We start from the raw sequence: 22,138 nt of genomic DNA, 5'->3' as shown, positions 1-22,138 counted from the left end.
CAGTTTAGCCCCAATGCATTCTGAATGCATAAGGATCCGTTCAGCATGCATCAGTTTGGCTCCGTTTCGCCTCCATTCCGCTCTGGATGCGGACACCAAAACGCTGCTTGCAGTGTTTTGATGTCCGCCTGACGATGCGGAGCCAAACGGATCCGTCCTGACTTACAATGTAAGTCAATAAGGACGGATCCGTTTTCACTGACACAATATGGTGCAATTGAAAACTGATCCACCTCCCATTGACTTTCAGTGTAAGTCAAAACGGATCCGTTTGCATTATCATAATTTTTTTTTTTGTTCATGGTAATGCAAACGGATCCGTTCTGAACGGATGCAAGCGTTTGCATTATAGGTGCGGATCCGTCTGTGCAGATACCAGACGGATCCGCACCTAACGCAGGTGTGAAAGTAGCCTAAGAAGTTTAGAATCAATTCTTCAAATTTTTCAGAAAATTGCCAAAACCCACTTTTTAAGGACCTGTTCAGGTCTGAAGTCACTTTGTGGGGCCTACATAGTGGATACCCCCATAAATGACCCCATTGTACACCCCTCAAGTTACTTAAAACCGATTTTACAAACTTTGTTAACCCTTTAGGTGTTCCACAAGAATTAAAGGAAAATGGAGATCAAATTTTTAAATTTCACTTTTTTGGCAGATTTTCCATTTTAATCCAATTTTTTTTCTTTAACACATCGATGGTTAACAGCCAAACAAAACTCAATATTTATTACCCAGATTCTGCGGTTTACAGAAACACCCCACATGTGGTCAAACTGCTGTATGGGCACACGGCAGGGCGCAGAAGAAAAGGAACTCCACATAGTTTTTAGATGCCATGTCCCATTTGAAGCCCCCCTGATGCACCCTTACAGTAGAAATTCCCAAAAAGTGACCCCATTGGAAACTAGGGGATAAGGTGCCAGTTTTATTGTTACTATTTTTGGGTACATATGCTTTTTTGATCATTCATTATAGCACTTTATGAGGCAAGGTGACCAAAAAATTGGTTGTTTTAGCACAGTTTTTATTTATTTTTACAGTGTTCACCTGAGGAGTTCGGTCAAGTGACATTTTTATAGAGCAGATTGTTACGGACGTGACGATACCTAATATGTATACTTTTTCTTATTTATTAAAGTTTTACACAATAATAGCATTTTTGAAACAAAAATATTGTTTTAATGTGTCCATGTTCTGAGAGCTATATTTTTTTTTGTTTGAGAGATTTTATTATGTAGGGGCTCATTTTTTGCATGATGAGGTGACTGTATTTTTGATCACTTGATGTTGCATTTTTTGTGATGTAAGGTGACAAAAAAGGCATTTTTTTGACACTTTAAAAAATTTTTATGGTGTTTATCGGACAGGGTGGATCATGTGATATTTTTAGAGCCGACTGTCGTGGACGCGGCAATACCAAATATGTCTATTTTATTTTTTCTATTTTTACTACATATGAATTTTTTTTTTTTTTTTTTTTTTAACACTTTATTTAAATTTTTTTTATTTTACACTTTTCGTCCACTATAAGGTCATACAAGACCTCTGGGGGACATGTACTTCACTTTTTTTTTTTTTTTTCACTGTTGATTTCTCCTGTAACTGGGGCTGACATAGTAGCCCCAGTTACAGGAGAAATGCACCCCCCAGAGAGGCTAGGCCGGGCCGGAACAGGAAGTGCATAGCGCTTCCTGCTCTGTATGCACAGCGCTCAGTGAGCCCTGTATATGCAGCGATACAGAAGGCAGGGACACCTGGGAACTGTCCCTGCCTTCTCTCTGGGTTGCCCTGCTGTCACTGACAGCGGGGCAACCCGATCAGCAGCTGCACGATTAGCATGCAGCTGCGATGTCTGGACGTTTTAAAACGTGCATTCAGACAGAGATCCACCTCCCAGACGTTTATATGCAATAGGCGGACGGGAGGTGGTTAAGCAAAACCATTTTTTTTCTATTTTCATATTTTACAATTTCAAAATAACAAAAAGGAAAAGGGCCCGAAGCAAAACTTTGGCACCCTGCATGGTTGGTACCTAGTGGCACCCCCTTTGGCAAGTATCACAGTGTGTAATAGCTTTTTGTAGCCAGCCAAGAGTCTTTCAATTCTTGCTTGATGGATTTTCATCCATTCTTCCCTGCAAAAGTCTTCCTGTTCTGTGAGATTCCTGGGCCGTATTGCATGCACTGCTCTTCTGACGTCTATCCACAGATTTTAAATGATGGCCACAAAGAGGGACATCACTATTAACCCCTGTATAGTTGGAAGGAAAGAATTAGTGAGTACTGCTGAGTGAATTGGCAAGTACTGCCTATATAGGATTCTGTCCGTGTGTGACAGGACCGCGCTGGCTATAGAGTAACACTGGGGTGGTACCTCTAGCACAGGGAACCAGACCACCCAGCTGACCTATCTAATGGTAGACAGCGGTCCGACCACTATAGGACCTATGTGTTGAATGTATGAATACCAATACCTAAAAGGTTCACGCCTGGAGACTATGGCACATGCGATTGTATAGTTATGTAACTTACTTCAGGTGTTCCGTTGCCGAGAGTCTCTGGGGCACAGCAGTGAGGGGAATCTCAAAGGAATCCAGTAGTTCAAATGAGTTGAAGAGATCTTCTGTTTCCACTGTCAGCATGCGCGGTCCCGGCCGGTGACACGCGCGCGCGAGGGAAAATACGCTGGTAACTTGGAGAAACGAAAGTTCAGTGTGACGTTACACCTTGGACGGATGCCTGCTTGGAGCACAATACCTCCGACGCGTTTCGGAATTCACGAATTCCTTCATCAGGGATGGTCAGTAATCGCTTCCATCTAGGTATATATAGGCGTTCGTCTCCCTAGTCTTCTCATTGTTCATGATGTACTCCACTGGCGACATAATGATTAATTCTAATCCTATTGCCCTAAGTGACTCTACAAAATACAATATGAAATACAAAGAGGGGGAGGGAGGAGAAGGTAGAACCTTCTCCTCCCTCCCCCTCTTTGTATTTCATATTGTATTTTGTAGAGTCACTTAGGGCAATAGGATTAGAATTAATCATTATGTCGCCAGTGGAGTACATCATGAACAATGAGAAGACTAGGGAGACGAACGCCTATATATACCTAGATGGAAGCGATTACTGACCATCCCTGATGAAGGAATTCGTGAATTCCGAAACGCGTCGGAGGTATTGTGCTCCAAGCAGGCATCCGTCCAAGGTGTAACGTCACACTGAACTTTCGTTTCTCCAAGTTACCAGCGTATTTTCCCTCGCGCGCGCGTGTCACCGGCCGGGACCGCGCATGCTGACAGTGGAAACAGAAGATCTCTTCAACTCATTTGAACTACTGGATTCCTTTGAGATTCCCTTCACTGCTGTGCCCCAGAGACTCTCGGCAACGGAACACCTGAAGTAAGTTACATAACTATACAATCGCATGTGCCATAGTCTCCAGGCGTGAACCTTTTAGGTATTGGTATTCATACATTCAACACATAGGTCCTATAGTGGTCGGACCGCTGTCTACCATTAGATAGGTCAGCTGGGTGGTCTGGTTCCCTGTGCTAGAGGTACCACCCCAGTGTTACTCTATAGCCAGCGCGGTCCTGTCACACACGGACAGAATCCTATATAGGCAGTACTTGCCAATTCACTCAGCAGTACTCACTAATTCTTTCCTTCCAACTATACAGGGGTTAATAGTGGTGTCCCTCTTTGTGGCCAGCGCAGTTTCAGGTCTCTTTTATCCCATTCATACAGTGTTATATACTTGGAGGGTGTTTAGGCAATTAACCCTCTCTGAACCAGCAGCAGCTTAATTGTACAAAGATTTTCACCATCCCCTATACTTATCAATAATTTTTTTCCCCTCTTGGCAGCGCGGGTAGCCATTACTATTTTACCTAGATTTTAAATGATATTCAGATCAGTGGACTGTGAGGGCCATGGTAAAACCTTCAGCATGCACCTTTTGAGGTAGTTTCAGGCTCCCTCAGCTAAGATTTCCTCTATAGCACACTGTACTGCTTATGCAGTCCCCTGTTCACAATGGATACTGTCGGTGCTATACTCAGTCACCAGAGAGGTGCAGCGTGATAGGGATACATTGCAGGCAGGCTAGGAGCCCTCATTAGGCCCCAAGCTGCCATAGATGGTTCCTTAAGTTATAGCTCTTGAACGCGATAATGAAAAATAAAAAAAAATTGCTTGGTCACTAAGGGTTTAAAACATGGTCCACAAATTATCCCTTCCTAGTAGCAAATGCTTTTTTTCTGTCTTCTGACCTGTAAAATGATGGCTACTGTTTTGAGGAATTTGTCCAAATTAAATTGCTTAAACGGGTATTCCCATCTTGGACATTGGGGACCTATCGCTAGGATATACCCCCAGTGTCTTATAGGTGGGACCTACACCTGTGCTTAGAACGGAGCCTTGAAAGTGCTGCAGGATGCACTTCCACCCTCCATTTATTTCTATGGGACTGCCAAAAATAGCCGAGCTCTGGTTTGGCAATTGGAGCGGTGGCCACGCTTGTACGGTGCGCTTGCCATTCATTTCAATGGAACTTCCTAAAATAACTGGGCGAGGTGCTCGGCTATTTTCTGCATGCCCATAGAAATGAATGTAGGGCGACTGCACATGCGCTATTGCCCACTCTGGCATTTTGTGCTCTCTGCTCTAAGTATAGGTTCGGGTTCCAGAGCAGGGACCCACACCTATCAGACATTAGGGTCATATCCTTGCGATATGCCCCCAATATCCAAGATGGATCAACCCCTTTTAAGATTGGGATTTGACTGGGATCTGAATTTTTGGGACTATCTCTATCCATTAGTCCCCTCACTGTTATTCAGATCCTTTCTTATAAAAATCCCACAGAGAACACAGGGATTAATTTCCTTCTGATCTCTTCTAGATCAGACCCCCAAGATAAATAAATGAACTTGCCTCCTCCGTTGGACAGTGTTAGCGATTCTAACTGCACTCGCCGATTCCTGGTCTTCTCCCGAGTGCCTTGCTTCATAACACATACTAACCCCCCCCCACACACTTTCATGGGGAAAAAGTGCATCTTATGGAGCGGAAAATACTGTATATTAGATATTTCAGCATGTCTACTGACTTCTAATTTGTCCTGTTTATATAACACTGCTGATCTACCATAGCATGTTAAAGGGCAGCGGTTTGGAAGGGGTTAGAGAGGACCTGTCCCCTATCCTGACTTGTCTAAAGATGGATTTGCACGCAGAGATAATTGGGCAGATTATCGGGAACGAACGTTCCAGCAAATGCTCGTTCCTGACAATCTGCCAGTGTAAAAGTGCAGCACACAAATTATCGTTTCTGTCTAAGCAGCGATCTGCTGCCCAGAAACAGTGCAGCTGTATGAGGACGAGCGATCGATGGTGATCCTGCATACTGTGGAGGTGATCGCTGCATGTAAATGCAGTGCTTCAACTTCACTTAAAGGGGTTATCCCATGACTAATGTAAAAAATGAAAATCAGGCGACATAGTACATGACAATACCTTTCTAACAAAGCTAGAACCAGTCCTGTGCCTCGCTTGCATCCAGAGATCTCTCCAGTCATTGCTCTGCTAGATTTATCTTAAACTGACAGCTCAAGGGGAGTGTATTTTCTGCTGCAGCTCAGGGGGGCGTGTCTCAGCTCTCCCTATCACAGCTCAGGAGGCGTGTCTCAGCTCTCCCTATCACAGCTCAGGAGGCAGTTGAAGGATAAAACTGAGCATGTGTGACCTTAATTAGCCGGTCAAAGAAATAAGAAATTAAGTGGCACTATTCAGATACATATTATTGAATAACTCAGTAGCTATAGAAAATTTTTAATATCATGCAATTACAAAAGTATTCAGATCAAAGTGCTGGTTTGAAAACTGCTGAATATTTTTCGTGGGACAACCCCTTTAATGGGCAAAAGATTTTGCCAATTTATAATCAGAACTAGGGGTGTTTCTTTTGAGCCTGAGCACCAGGCGTGGTCAAACCCAAGTGAGCCAACTGCTTTATCCTTTTCAAAGTACTTTAACCTTTTTAATGAGCTGCTGACTGTTGGGAAGAAACTCTTCCTTACTGAAAGTTGACTTAAACTTGACCTTTGTAAATCCACCTTTAGTAAAAATGTACGTATTGTACATGCTTATATAGCGCTGTCATTTTCCGCAGTGTTTTGCAGATATGATCATCAAGCTGTCCCCAGTGGAGGCCACAATCTGCATTCCCTATCAGTATAGCTTTGGAGTGTGGGAGGAAACCTGAGGGCCCGGAGAAAACCCACACTAAGGGCTCATGCACACAACCGTATGTATTTTGCAGTCTGCAAAACACTGATCCACAAACAATACGGATGATGTCCGTGTGCATTCTATATTTTGCTAATAGAACAGTCCTATCCTTGTCTGTAATGCGGACAATAATAGGACATGTTCTATTTTTTTGAGGAACTGACATATTTTTTTTGCGGACCCATTGAAATTTATGGTTCCGCATACGGTCTGCAAAAAAGAGCGAAAATACTTTGTGCGCATGATCCCTAACATACTATCTCCATGTTGTCTTTGGTCAGATTTGACCCTAGAACCCCAGTGCTGCAAGGCAACAGTGCTAACCACTATCTAATTTGTGTTCCCTAGAAAATGACAATTCTGGAGCATCTTTTCTTATAGCATTTGTTGTACCTCTCCTGTTATTCCTCCTAGAAATTTCTGAATAAATCAACATCTGGGTTTTACTAGTAGGGGTTGTGTTGCTGCACATTCCCATGCTCTTCATTCAGTGCTCACAATGTCAGATTGTAGAGGTAGGGAAACGCACCTCATTCACACGTCTGTGTTCTGTCAGTGATTTCTATCAGTGATTGTAAGCCAAAATCAGGTGCGGCTCTAAACACAGAACAGGTGCAGATCTTTGCATACATTTGATTCCCACAAAAAATGAGCCCTCACACAGCACTGTATATTTAAGGCTACTTTCACACTAGCGTTCGGGGCTCCGTTTGAAGGCTCTCACAAGCGGCCCCGAACGCATCCGTACTGCCCCAATGCATTCTCAGTGGACGCGGATCCGCTCAGAATGCATCAGTCTGGCAGCGTTCAGCCTCCGCTCAGCAAGCAGACACCTGAACGCTGCTTGCAGCATTCGGGTGTCCGCCTGGCCGTGCGGAGGCAAACGGATCCATCCAGACTTACAATGTAAGTCAATGGGGACGGATCCGTTTGAAGTTGACACAATACGGCTCAATTTTCAAACTGATCCGTCCCCCGTTGACTTTCAATGTAAAGTCTGGACGGATCCGTCTGAACAACTTTCACACTTACAATTTTTTCTAAACTATAATGCAGACGGATCCGTTCTGAACGGATCCAAACGTCTGCATTATAGGAGCGGATCCGTCTTTGCAGACACCAGACGGACCCGCTCTGAACGCAAGTGTGAAAGTAGCCTAAGGCTCAATTCACACCTGAGCGTTTTACAGCGCGTTCCTACGCGCTGTAAAACGCTCAACAAGGAGAAACCAATGCTTCCCTATGGGAATGGTTCTCACCTGGGCGTTTTACAGCGCGTACGATCGCGCTGTAAAACGCCCGACGCTCACACAAGTACAGGAGCGTTTTTTTGGGCGCTTGTCGCGCGTTCCCGTACATAGACTTTCGGGAACGCGCGACACTGTGTGCACACTTGTCTCTGTATGCGCGCTTGTAAACGTCCGTACAATCGCGCATACAGAGCGCTCCTTTCAGAACGCTCAGGTGTGAATTGAGCCTAAAGGAACTCTGTCACCAGGATCACCCGTATTAAACCAGGCATATAGTCTGGTAGGGTTGATCCAGCTGACTAAAGTGCTACTTGTTAGATTAGATGTCTAGTGCTAATTTCCTGCACTGGTTCACTAGCATGGTGATTGCGCACCACGTCTCCTGCTGCTTGCTGAGCAGCGAAGATGATTAGTGCGCACGCGCCGTAGACGTCACTGAACCCAGAAGTGGAGGTGACTGCAGATGAAGCTGAGGGTCCGTCCACTTCTGGATTCAGTACCATCAGCGGCGTTAAATTTCCTGATTATTCAGTGAGGAATTACCATATTTTTTTCCACCCTATAAGAAGCACTGGCCCATAAGACGCACCTAGGTTTTAGAGGGGGACAAGAAGAAAGAAATATTTTTCATTAGAGATCAGATCAGTAATCAGACCTCAGCTCATGGCCCCAATCAGAAACCCCAATGTTAAGAAGACCCTCAATCAGACCTCAGATCAGACTCCAATGTTAATAAGAGCCCAATATAAAGACCCCCCCACCCCCATTCAGACTTCAGATGAGACCCCATGCCTCATATCAGCCTCCTGCTATATCTCATAACCCCCATCCATGTTTGAGCAGCCCCCAGCCTCAGATCACAAAATAAACCACTTACCTCTCCTGCTCCTGGACGCTGCCGCTCCTCACTGCCTGCGCTCTGTCTTCTTCCTCCGTCGGCTGTGCTGTGAAACGGCGCGCACAGCGTGAGGTCAGAGCGCCCTCACGCTGTGCGCAGCCACTGCACAGTCGACAGCCAGGAAGCGGTGAGTACAGAGCGTTCACCTCTTCTTGGTCCTCCGGTACTAATGAGCGCTAATTAGTATTCACCCCATAAGACGCAGATGACTTTTTTGGGGGGGGGGGGGAAGGGCGGGGGGGGGGGGATGTGCATCTTATGGGGCGGAAAATATGGTATATATTTCTGAAATGGCATCTTTTGTAATGTATCCTCATGTTTCCGCATTTGTGTAGATACGCAGCGTGCACTGGACCTCTTGGAGGAATATCGCACCAAGCTGAACCAGACTGAGGATAAACAACTCAGAAAGTCCATTGAGAGGGTCATCAACATCTTTCAGAGCAACCTTTTTCAAGCTTTAATAGGTAAGTCCTCCCTGAATTTTCTTTCTAACAAACTTGGAACCAGCCCTGTACCTCTCATGGATCCAGAAATCTCCCCATTCATTGCTCCAGTTGCTTTGCTAGATTTATTTCAAGCTGGCAGCTTAGGGGCGTGCACTTTCTCAGGAGGCGTGTACTTTCTGCTGCAGCTGGTGGCAGTTGAAGGATGGAACTGAGCATGTGTTTCCATCTCTGTGAGCAGGACAGAGAAATTAGAAAGAGCAAACAGCAGGTGGCGCTGTACAAATAGACTTTGGTGAATAATCAGACCCAGGTGCTGGTTTGAAAAATGTAGAATGTGTAATTGATCATTAAATTTCAAACATTATTACAAAAATCATGTATTTGCCAGGAAGTTTATATAAGAAGGGTTCAGGTTTGCAATAGTAAGCCCTATATCATGTTCATTTTGGTTCATGTCATGATCCATACATTGAACCCACGTTAAGTAAGAAGCAGGATGGTTCTTGTCCACTTTTGTCTGTTCTGTATTAAATCAAAACATAATTCTTAATAAGGGATCATGCACATTAATGTGTTTTTTGTCCGCATCCGATCCACATTTTTTTTTGTGGGTCAGATGCGGACCCATTTACTTCAATAGGGCCGCAAAACATGCGGAAAGCACACCGGGTGCTGTCCGCATCCGTATGTCGTATGTCCATTCTACAGCCCCGCAAAAATGTAGAACATGTCTAATTCTTGTCTGCATTACGGACAAGGATAGGACTGTTCTAGTAAGGGTCCGCCATTCCGTTCCGCGAAATGCAGAATACAGATTGGCAGTATCTGTGTTTTGCAGATCCGCATGGGCCCTAAAAAAGATTTGTGGGAACAAAAAAATATGGGCTGATGAGAAAGTAAATGTTCAGAATGCATCTCGAAAGGGTTTACCAAGCTGTTTGTAAGGTCTTAGGATGTGGCATAGATTGATTCTGGGAACCTCAAAGTATTAGGGCTCATGCACACGAACGTATATTCTTTACGTGTCCGTTTCGTTTTTTTGTGGACCGTATACGGAACCTTTCATTTCAATGAGTCCGCAAAAAAACGGAAGGTATTTCGTTTCCGTTCCGCAAAAAATAGAACATGTCTTATTGTCCGCATTACGGACAAGGATAGTACTGTTCTGTCAGGGGCCAGCTGTTCTGTTCCGCAGAATGCACGGCAAAATACATACGGTTGTGTGCATGAGCCCTTAAGGGGCTATCCAGGTTACAAAGTCCATCTTTATACACCTTTTGGCCTCATGCACATAACCGTTGTTTTGGACTGCATCTGAGCCACAGTTTTTGCGGCTTGGATGCAGACCCATTCACTTCAATGGGGCCGCAAAAGATGCGGACAGCACTCCGTGTGCTGTCCGCATTCGTTGCTCCATCCCGTGGTCTGCAAAAACTATATAACCTGTCCTATTCTTGTCCGTTTTGCGGACAAGAATAAGCAGTTATATCAATCGCTGTCCGTGCCGTTTTGCAAATTGCGGAACGCACATAGACGCCATCCGTGTTTTGCGGATCAGCAATTTTCGGACCGCAAAACACACAACGATCGTGTGCATGAGGCCTTATTATGACATTGTAAGTTAGTATAGTGGACACTGTTCAGGATCCTTATCTCTTGGCTAGTGTAGGGAGCAGCTGCAATAAGTGCAGTTGCTCTGGGGGACCTGTCCTGTATTGCACTAGTGACTGGTCTGAATGGGCACTGTATATGTATGTTCAGTTTCCCCTGTGGTGGCACTGCTGGGAAAATCATCACTAAGGCCATATTCACATATTCAGGATTTGCTGTGGATTTTTTTCATTTTTTCCCCCCAAGGAATCTGTCATGTTTCACATGCAGAAAAGCCCTATTGACATTCAGTGGATCTAATCTATGGCTTTTCCATGTGGCATCCATTTTAATAGTGAACATGCTGGGGCTGCATGACGATATTCTGTTGCACAACCAAAGATCTGTGTTGGGTTGCAGCCATTGAACTGAATGGGGTCGCAACATGACTGGCAAATTTCCATTACTAGACCCCAGAATCGCTAGAAATAAATCAGCAGTGTTAGATTTTTTTTATTTGGAGATTCTGGGGTTGCAGCGACTTGCAAGTCATTCAGTTCAGTGGCTGCACAGCGATCTTTGGGTGTAGCAGCCAATGTCGCCGTGTAGCCCCAGCCTTAAAATACAGATGCAGCAGAGCTAAACTTGATGGTTAACGCGTTAAGTAAAGAATGGCAAGAAAAAGATAACTGACTTTTCAATGCATTTCAATGGCTTTTGTCACGAGATAACCAAGATAACAGTGTGCCATGTGTTATCAGAGTCAAATTTAGCTCTGCTACATCTGTACTAGGGATCCGATATTCAGGATTTTGACAGTTATCGGTATCTGCATCTATTTTGCCGATATTCCGATAACGTATGGGGAACACAGATCGCGCTGCTCAGCGCTCTCCGTGTTCCCTCAGCAGCACAGGGGAGAAGGAAGCAGTGTCTCCCTCCCCCCTGTGCTGCTGCTGCTGCCAATGAGAGGAGAGAAGACAAGAGGAGGGGAGGGGCTGTGGCCACTGCGCCACCAATGATGTTAACTTACTCATTCATTCAAATTGAACAGGAGGCGAGAGCTGGCTGCAGAATCACATAGCCGGCTCCCGACCTCTATGAGCGGTAGCTGCGATATGCGGTAGTTAACCCCTTAGGTGCTGTGGATCGCAGCTACCGCTCATAGAGGTCGGGAGCCGGCTATGTGATTCTGCAGCCAGCTCCCGCCTCCTGTATATGAATAAATGAGAGATTTATGTTCATTGGTGGCGCAGTGTGGCCCCCCAGTATTAATCATTGGTGGCGCAGTGCGCCCCCCCAGTTTTAATCATTGGTGGCAGTGGCCACAGTGTCCCCTCTCCCCTCCTCCTCCGATCGGAGCCCCAGCAGTGTAAGCCTGGGGCTCCGATCAGTTACCATGGCAGCCAGAACGCTATTGAAGACCTCGCTGCCATTGTAATCTCCATGCTGCTGTGTGCACAAAGCACAGAGCAGCAGGGACAGTGTGAGATCCTATTCACCCTGATAGCGATCTATCAGGGTGAATAGGACAAGGGTTCTAGTCCCTAAGGGGGCTAAAAGTTAGTAAAAAATAAACACCAAAATATTAAGTATAAATAAAAAAAGATTTACAAAAAAAAACTACACATTAACAATAAAAATATTCATTTTCAGCAGATTTTTTCAAAAATGAAATTGCACAGAATATCGGTATAAATTATCGGCTATCGGCCTGAAAGTTCACAAATTCTCATTATCGGTATCGGCCCTAAAAAAATCTATCGGTTGATCCCTAATCTGTACTCCATTCACTTGCATTCTTAGTGGAAGCAAAGACTGTGTCTGTAAGGCCCCTTTCACACGGGCGAGATTTCCGCGTGGGTGCAATGTGTGAGGTGAACGCATTGCACCCGTACTGAATCCGGACCCATTCATTTCTATGGGGCTGTGCACATGAGCGGTGAATTTCACGCATCACTTGTGCGTTGCGTGAAAATCGCAGCATGCTCCTCTTTGTTGCGTTTTTCACATAACGCAGGCCCCATAGAAATGAATGGGGTTGCGTGAAAATCGCAAGCAAGTGTGGATGCTGTGCGATTTTCATGCACGGTTGCTAGGTGACTATCGGGATGGGGACCTGATCATGATTATTTTACCTTATAACATGGTTATAAGGGAAAATAATCGCATTCTGAATACAGAATGCATAGTAAAATAGGGCTGGAGGGGTTAAAATTTTATTTATATTTAATTTATATTTTAACTCGCCTCAAAACACTTGTTCGTGCAGCCGGCATCTCTTCTGTCTTCTTTCTTCAGGACCCGGGTAAAGGAACTTTGACGTCACTACGCTCATCACATGGTCATTCACATTGCACCCGCGCGATAAAAACTAAACAACGGAACACAATCGCTGTCAAAACTGACTGCAATTGCGTACCTACTCGTGCGGGTTTGCCGCAATGCACCGCGACGCTTCCGGACCTAATCCGGACACGCTCATGTGAAAGAGGCCTAAAACGCTGCGGTATATGTCAGCACTATAGTAGTGAATGTCAGCAGATGCTCAATAACAGACTTTGTTGCTCCCCGTCTTGTATGCTGTGTATAGGGTTCCCACGCCAATCACTAGTGAACATAAATCACAGCCAAATTCAGCTTTTTGAGTTTCTTTTTTATTGTTCAGAATATTCAGTTATGCGGTAATGTGTGATCATTTTCGGCTCACAGGCCTTCATCAGACACTATGCCGCGACTGGTAGAGTGGAGAAATATATAGAAGAGTCACACCTGTGGGAAATGGCACTATCCAGTGATTTATGTCAACAGCTGCTGTCAGGATTCATTTAGGTGTGGAATTTGTAATTAAATCCTGAATGTGTGAACATGGCTTTACTGCCATGTGTCACCACAGATGACCTCTGATTGTTAGGGAGGGGATTGTCAAAGGACCCCTGTAAGGGTACTCCCCCATGTTTGCTGCGGAGTCATGGGTACCCCGCCATGGTTATCGACAATCGCTGGACTGGACCTGTGCCAGCAGTGTACAGGTTTCAGGCTTGACCACAAGTGGGGTGTAGATAAAGGTGTTCGGCCTGTTCTACACTGGCGTCCTGGATTTTCTCCGGATACGTCGCGTGTGCATTGCGGGAAACCTGCGCAATTGCAGTCAGTTTTGGCTGCAATTGCGTTCCGATGTTCAGTTTTTTCAGCGCGAGTGCAATGCACTTTGCACGCGCGTGAGAAAAAACTGAATGTGGTACCCAGACCCGTTTGGGTTAAGCCTCATGCACACGACCGTATTTTTTTGCGGTCCGCAAAACGGGGTTCCGTTTTCCCGTGATCCGTGACCGTTTTTTCGTCCGTGGGTCTTCCTTGATTTTTGGAGGATCCACGGACATGAAAAAAAAGTCGTTTTGGTGTCCGCCTGGCCGTGTGGAGCCAAACGGATCCGTCCTGAATTACAATGCAAGTCAATGGGAACGGATCCGTTTGACGTTGACACAATATGGTGCCATTTCAAACGGATCCGTCCCCATTGACTTTCAATGTAAAGTCTGGAGTCCCTTTTATACCATCTGATCGGAGTTTTCTCCAATCCGATGGTATATTTTAACTTGAAGCGTCCCCATCACCATGGGAACGCCTCTATGTTAGAATATACTGTCGGATATGAGTTAGATCGTGAAACCTCATTTCCGACAGTATATTATAACACAGAGGCGTTCCCATGGTGATGGGGACGCTTCTAGTTAGAATATACTACAAACTGTGTACATGACTGCCCCCTGCTGCCTAGCAGCATCCGATCTCTTACAGGGGGCCGTGATCAGCACAATTAACCCCTCAGGTGCCGCACCTGAAGGGGTTAATTGTGCTGATCACGGCCCCCTGTAAGAGATCAGGGCTGCCAGGCAGCAGGGGGCATACCCCCCCCTCCCCAGTTTGAATATCATTGGTGGCCAGTGCGCCCCCCCCCCCCTTTCCATTGTAATAATTTGTTGGTGGCACAGTGTGCGCCCCCCCCCTTCCTCCCTCTATTGTAATAAATCGTTGGTGGCACAGTGTGCGCCCCCCATTGGCCCCCCTCCCTCTATAGCATTAACAACATTGGTGGCCAGTGTGCGGCCTCCCATCTCCCCCCCCCCCCCCCCCCCCCCCCGATCATTGGTGGCAGCGGATTACTAGCAATAGTACAATAGTAAAAGACTCATACTTACCTGGGAGCTGCGATGTCTGTGTCCGGCCAGGAGCTCCACCTACTGGTAAGTGACGGTTCATTTAGCAATGCGCCGCACAGACCTGTCACTTACCAGTAGGTGGAGCTCCCGGCCGGACACGAACATCGCAGCAGCAGGTAAGTATGAATCTTCTACTATTTTACTATTGCTAAGTAACCATGGCAACCAGGACTGTAGTAGCGTCCTGGTTGCCATGGTTACCGATCGGAGCCCCAGCGATTAAACTGGGACTCCGATCGGAACTCCGCTGCCACCAATGATGGGGGAGGGGGGGGGGGGCCGCACACTGGCCACCAATGTTGTTAATGCTATAGAGGGAGGGGGGGCCGATGGGGGGCGCACACTGTGCCACCAACGAATTATTACAATAGAGGGAGGGAGGTGGGGGGGGCACACACTGCCACCAACGAATTATTACAATAGAGGGAGGGGTGGGGGGCGCACTGGCCACCAATGATATTCAAACTGGGGAGGGGGGGGGAGGGTCTGCTGCCTGGCAGCCCTGATCTCTTACAGGGGGCCGTGATCAGCACAATTAACCCCTTCAGGTGCCGCACCTGAAGGGGTTAATTGTGCTGATCACGGCCCCCTGTAAGAGATCGGGTGCTGCCAGGCAGCAGGGGGCAGTCTTGTACACAGTTTGTAGTGTATTCTAACTAGAAGCGTCCCCATCACCATGGGAACGCTTCTGTGTTAGAATATACTGTCGGTTCTGAGTTTTCACGAAGTGAAAACTCAGCTTTGAAAAAGCTTTTATGCAGACGGATCTTCGGATCCGTCTGTATAAAAACTAACCTACGGATCACGGACACGGATGCCAATCTTGTGTGCATCCGTGTTCTTTCACGGACCCATTGACTTGAATGGGTCCGTGAACCGTTGGCCGTGAAAAAAATAGGACAGGTCATATTTTTTTCACGGCCAGGAAACACTGATCACAGATGCGGCTGCAAAACGGTGCATTTTCCGATTTTTCCACGGACCCATTGAAAGTCAATGGGTCCGCGAAAAAAAAACGGAAAACGGCACAACGGCCAACGGTCGTGTGCATGAGGCCTTAGGTGGTTAGGCTTTAATGCGGTTGCTCCTCTCCTAGCAACCATGCATGAAAATCACACCGCATCCGCACTTGTTTGCGGATGCTTGCGATTTTCACGCAGGCCCATTAATTTCTATGTGGCCTGCGTTGTTGAAAAACACAGAATATAGAACATGCTGCAATTTTCACGCAATGCACAAGTGATGCGTGAAAATCACCGCTCATGTGCACAGCCCTATTGGAGTGAATGGGTCCGGATTCAGTGCGGGTGCAATGCGTTCAACTCACGCATTGCACCCACGCGGGATTTTCGCCCGTGTGAAAGGGGCCTTAGGCTTGACTGTTAAATTGTGCATGTTATTAGGCCAAATTGACATTAAAGGCTTCTCAATCTTAATGTTTTTATCAGATGTCTTAAAAAAATAAAAATTACAACACGTAAGTAGTGAAATCTATATGCGAGTTTGTTCTAGAAGGAAAGTTTTACTGACTGATTCAGCCCCATTGTTTCTGGGATCTGAGTGTATTCAGAGCCTGGCCATTGCTGTGGGATAGCAGTTTCAATACAGCTGCTTGTGCCTATGTGATCAAAGTGACCTAAATGGGGCCACATCTGAGAATCTCAGAATTTGGTTGGTTTTATGCCACTGATTTTCCAGAACTACATATATCGTAATGTGAAATCACATTTAATCCTAAGTGATGGACATATGACATATACATTGTTTTTGGTCGTCAGCTGTGCATATTTCTTCTGACATGATTTACTTACTATAATTTTCAGATATTCAAGAATTTTATGAAGTGACCTTACTGGACAATCCAAAATGTACGGACAACTCCAAGGCACCCGAACCTGTTTTGCATGTGAATGCATGGGAGCTTTCTAGTCTTCCCAGCTCAACGATTACATCAGAAACCTTGCCAAGCACTCAGAGTACAGAGGTATTTTTTTTTATTAATGGTGGAATAATGGGAATGTGTCACAAAAAACTTTCTGCCAGTTTATACCACATTGTGACGTATCTTTTTATTTAATTTTTTATTTTTTTCTAGTCTGTTTTTTAGATTATTGATTGTATATTTTAACGAAATTCTATTTTCTGAACGTAATTACGGGGGTGGCCATCCTGCCTGGGCTGTTGCTAATAGCATTTAAAGATGCGCTTTACGACAGCCACCATAGGCCATAGACACAATGGATTGGAGAGGACTCATTGACTTCTATGGCAGAGTTTTCTAGGCATGCTCTGTGACCTGTGCAGAGGTCATTGTAGAAGGAATGAGTAGATACGATGTGACAATCACCTGTTGTGAATAGTGGATCCTGTGTTATTTCTATATAGATATCTGCCATTGTAACCCTGCCTATGATAATAAGATGACTGCTGAAAAGTGATCTGTACAAACAAAGATGTGGCACCTTATTTATTAGCCTTAGTGGTCAGTGCAAAAACTGCAGGATTTTCCATTTCATCCACCATGACGGCCCACAATGAGATTGACCCTTGACCTCTGTAGGGGCAGGAACACATGAAGAGAGTTTAAATTCCCCCCACCCCTCCACCTCCTCATTGCTTTCCTGCCCCTACAGGGGCCAACATGTGGAGAGAGCCCTCCTATCAGGGGGGTAGGAACTTTATTCTTTTACAGGAATCTCCTGCTGTCCTCCCGCGGCATGGGCTAAGGCTGGACAGGATGAAGCAACAAGGACCCTCATCTCGGCTTATGCTGAGGCCTGCAGTCCTTCCTTACCTCTGGACCTCCTTCCTTCTATCGGGAAGCAGTCTGGGGAGCCGCCTTCACGAGGTGGCTCGCACGCTGCGCTTGGTGTCCTCCTTCACTGCAAAACGGGTGACCGGCCGGGGGAGTAGGTGCGGCGCATGGAGCGCATTAGGAGGCGGGCCGTGCGGCGCACGTACCTGTTAAGAGGGCTGGTGCAGCGCAGACACACGCCGACAACCCGGGGCGCAGCTGGATGACGTCAGACGCCGGGGGAGATTCAAAAGAATTGCGGTTCCAGTCAGCCCTCCCCTGCAAGCACCACGATGTCTTAGGCACCTACTCCCCGCCAGGAAGGCTCCGATCCTTCGGCCATCAGTACCGTGAGTCCCCTCCGGGGGGTTGTATTTCAAATTTTACATTCTTAAAGTTTAGGTGCTAATTGCGGTATATCTGGTTGCTCCCTCACTTCCAGGGCACTAAAGAGTCTAAAACTAAAGTAAGACTCCTAAAATGCAGTGCGTGCTCCAAAAGTCTCCCCGAAAATTACAGAAAAAGGCTGTGCAGATTCTGCACGGCAGAAATCTGGAAAGAAGAACAACCAGATATTCTTTCAGAAATGAAATCTTTCATTGTGGACGAGATTAAATCTTCTTTGGCCACTATGTCAGCTCCCACCAGTAACCCCAACCCTCCCAAGTAAAACGCAAACTCTGTTATTTCCTCCTCTGATGCCGAGGATGTGGAAGAAGCCTCCGTCACATCTAGACAGGGGATCCTCGTTAGGTATCTATCAGAAGGGGAGATTGTGGAGGAAGATAAAAAATATTTCTTCTCCTCAGATGAAATGGAGGAATTACTGAGGGCTGTTAGGTCCACAATGGGAATTGAGGATACCCCTAAGCCCCGTACTGTCCAATACGAAATGTTCGGGGATCTTAGATCAAAAACTTCCATTGTTTTTCCTATAAACGAAAACATACAGGAAATGATCATGGAAGAGTGGTCTGATCCAGAGAAGAGGCTAGGGGTCCCAAAGGAGTTTAGAAATGGACTCTGCTTTGACCCAATGGAATGCAAATTATTTAATGAGACCCCTAAGGTTGACATACAGGTAGCCGAGGTGGTAAAGAGAACAGCTTTACCTTTTGAGGAGGACTCTCAGCTGGGTGATGCGATGGATCGAAAAGCGGATGGGCTCCTGAAAAGATCCCGGGAGTCTGCAATGTTCGGAGTTAAAACAAATATAGCAGCAACATCCGTAGCCAGGGCCATGTATATCTGGCTAGGAGAACTTGACGAACACCTAAAAAATAAAACTTCTAGAGAAGAGATTAGGGATTCTATCCCACTCCTCCGATCCGCCACAGCATTCTTAGCAGATGCTTTCGCGGAATCCATCCGTTTTTCAGCAAAAGAAGCTGCTTTCTCTAATGCAGCCCGGCGGGCACTATGGATGAAAGCCTGGTCAGGGGACAAAGCATCCAAAGCCAAGCTCTGCTCTATCCCATTTTCAGGGGAATTTGTATTCGGGCCCACTCTAGATAAAATTCTAGAAAGAGCTGCGGATAAGAAAAAGGGTTTTCCGGAGGATAAGGAAACAAAAAAGAAGCCCTTTCGTCAGTTTAAGCCTCAACAAAGATCTTACAGGGGTAAAGGTAAAACAGGAAGATGGAGCTACCCTAAAGGGGGAAGAGGGAGAGGCTTCATCCTCAATCCCCAAAACAGACAGACCAAACAACAATGACGCCAGAGTAGGGGGCAGACTGATAGGTTTTCTATCCTCATGGGAACAAATCACCTCAAATCCCTGGGTTCTAAACGTAATCTCCCAGGGTTACAAGATAGAATTCACATCAGTCCCCCCAAGAAGATTCTGTATCTCGGCCCGGAACAGAACTACCAAAGATATGGCAGGGTGTCCGAGACCTTCTAGATCTAGGTGTAATTCAAAAGGTCCCAGTACCAGAAGAGGAGAGGATTCTATTCCAACCTCTTTCTAGTAAAAAAAACAGACCAGTCTTTTCGAACCATAATAAATCTAAAGCCTTTAAACAGATCCATTCTTTACAGGAAATTCAGGATGGAAACCATCCCATCCACAATTCCTCTCATCTAAAAAGGGGAATTTATGTCGTCGATCGACCTCAAAGACGCATATTACCATATCCCTATTCATCATCTCTCTCAAAAATATTTACGGTTCGCACTAAAGGGGGTGGACGGTTCGATCCACCACTTTCAGTACATCGCCCTTCCATTCGGCATCTCCTCTGCACCCAGAATTTTCAGTAAAATCGTGGTAGAAATGGTGGCTTATCTTCGCTGAGAAGGTATAACTATTATCCCATACCTCGACGATTTCCTGATTCTGGGCAGAACAGAAGAAGAAAACCTATCGGCAACTCAAAGGTTTTCAGAGATTCTAAAGCTTCTTGGTTGGATTATAAACATGAAAAAATCCACACTTACTCCATCCAGAAGAATAAGGTTCCTAGGGGTAGAACTGGACTCAACCTTACTAAAAACCTTCCTTCCTCATGACAAAACTGCGGTGCTGATAGGAAAATCAGGATGTTTCAGAGTTCTCACAGATGCTCCATCGGGAAAGCCATGAGCCTACTAGGAAGCCTAACCGCCTGCATACCCTCAGTCCCTTGGCGAGTATTCCGCGCGGATTGAATGCATTGCACCCGCACTGAATACCGACCCATTCATTTCTATGGGGCTGTTCACATGAGCGGTGATTTTCACGCATCACTTGTGCGTTGCGTGAAAATCGCAGCATGCTCTATATTTTGCGTTTTTCCCGCAACGCAGGCCCCATAGAAGTGAATGGGGTTGCGTGAAAATCGCAAGCATCCGCAAGCAAGTGCGGATGCTGTGCGATTTTCACGCATGGTTGCTAGGTGACAGTCTATTCACTGTATTATTTTCCCTTATAACATGGTTATAAGGGAAAATAATAGCATTCTGAATACAGAATGCTTAGTAGGTGATCAATTGAGGGTTAAAAAAAATTAAAAAAAATTAAAAAAAATTAACTCGCCTTCTCCTCTTGTTCGCATAGTTCCCGGTCTCTTCTTTACTTCTTAAAAGATGAACTACCGGCTAGGACCTGTGGTGACGTCAGATCACATGCTTTAATCATATGGTCCATCACCACGGTGATGTACCATGTGATTGGAGCATGTGATCTGACGTCACCAAAGGTCCTTTAGCCCACAGCTCATCATTAAAGAAGTAAAGAATAGACCGGGAACTACGCGAACAAGAGGAGAAGGTGAGTTAATTTTTTTTTATTTTTATTTTTTAACCCTCTATTGATCACCTACTAAGCATTCTGTATTCAGAATGCTATTATTTTCCCTTATAACCATGTTATAAGGGAAAATAATAGCATCTACACAACACCGATCCCAAGCCCGAACTTCTGTGAAGAAGTTCAGGTTTGGGTACCAAACATGCGCGATTTTTCTCACGCGAGTGCAAAACGCATTACAATGTTTTGCACTCGCGCGGAAAAACCGCGGGTGTTCCCGGAACGCACCCGCACATTTTCCCGCAACGCCCGTGTGAAAGAGTCCTAAGAGAATGGAATGGAAAACAGGTAGACCTAGACAGAAGAATATGGATACCACAGTCTGTGAAAACGGATCTCAACTGGTGGAAGCAAAAAAGACGACTACTTGGAGGTCCCAGAGTGGCGAATCCATCCTGTGGTTCAGGTAATAACGAATGCAAGTCTTGAGGGCTGGGGAGCCAAAATAGGACACAATCTGTTTCAGGATACTTGGCCAGAAGATATAAAAAGGTCATCCAACTACAGAGAACTGTATGCTGTCCTCGAGGCGATAACAAAAGGAGAAGACCTGTTAAAGGGTCAACACTTAAAGGTATTGTCCGACAACACCACAACGGTGGCATATTTGAGGCACCAAGGAGGGACAAAGTCATGCTTGCTTGGAGGAGTGGCAAAAAGAATCTTCTCTTGGGCAGAAAAGAACACCTTATCGCTCTCCGCCATCCACTTGAAAGGATGTGAAAATACAGTAGCAGACTACCTGAGCAGAGAAAGAATAGATCCAGCAGAATGGTCCCTGAACAGGGAAATCTTTCAGAAGATATCCGAAAGATGGGGTCAGCCCGAAATAGACTTATTCGCTTCCAGACGAAACACTCAGGTAGAGCTCTTTTGCTCCCTAAATCTAGAGGACGGACCTTGGGCGATAGACGCCCTGTCAATACACTGGAGATGGAGACTAGCATACGCATTTCCTCCAATACATCTAATACCTCGAGTCATCCAGAAGTTCTTAGGATAACCAACCACTCTCATCCTGATAGCCCCCCTATGGCCATGGCCAAAGAGGAGTTGGTTTTCTACTCTGAAACATCTGTCGTTGGGAGATCCCCTTTCAGAGAGACATGCTAGTCCAGGGCCCTCTTCTACATCCCGACCCAAAAATATTCAGACTAGCCGTTTGGATCCTGAGAGCGAGACTTTAAGAAGTAGAGGCCTTTCAGATAGAGTGATCCTCACACTCAAGGCCAGTAGAAAAAAAAAGTTACATCTTCTATCTACCTAAAAATCTGGAAAAAATACTGCTCTTGGTTAGGGGTGGATCACCCAGACACCACCTCTCCTCCCATCAATAAAATTCTAGATT

General features: G+C 45.7%; 1 protein-coding gene and 1 long non-coding RNA gene across 7 annotated transcripts in view; both read left to right on the top strand.

The window, feature by feature from the left end:
• DLG1 (discs large MAGUK scaffold protein 1) overlaps nt 1-22,138 on the top strand; it is a 289,003-nt gene that overhangs the window by 9,529 nt on the left and 257,336 nt on the right. For all 6 annotated transcript variants that reach the window (XM_040428315.1, XM_040428313.1, XM_040428314.1 and 3 more), the window contains exons 2-3: nt 8,781-8,912; nt 16,531-16,691. In XM_040428315.1, the coding sequence (XP_040284249.1) occupies nt 8,781-8,912; nt 16,531-16,691 (293 nt within the window). The remainder of the gene's footprint in view (nt 1-8,780; nt 8,913-16,530; nt 16,692-22,138) is intronic.
• Nucleotides 1,933-4,266, top strand: LOC120997946. Its single transcript, XR_005778265.1, has 3 exons — nt 1,933-2,064; nt 2,273-2,277; nt 4,253-4,266. It is a non-coding gene; the product is annotated as an uncharacterized LOC120997946 (long non-coding RNA).

The sequence above is a fragment of the Bufo bufo genome, chromosome 4 (genome assembly GCF_905171765.1).
Source record: "Bufo bufo chromosome 4, aBufBuf1.1, whole genome shotgun sequence".
Classification (NCBI taxonomy): Eukaryota; Metazoa; Chordata; class Amphibia; order Anura; family Bufonidae; genus Bufo; species Bufo bufo.
This window is presented reverse-complemented; position numbering and strand designations above follow the sequence as displayed.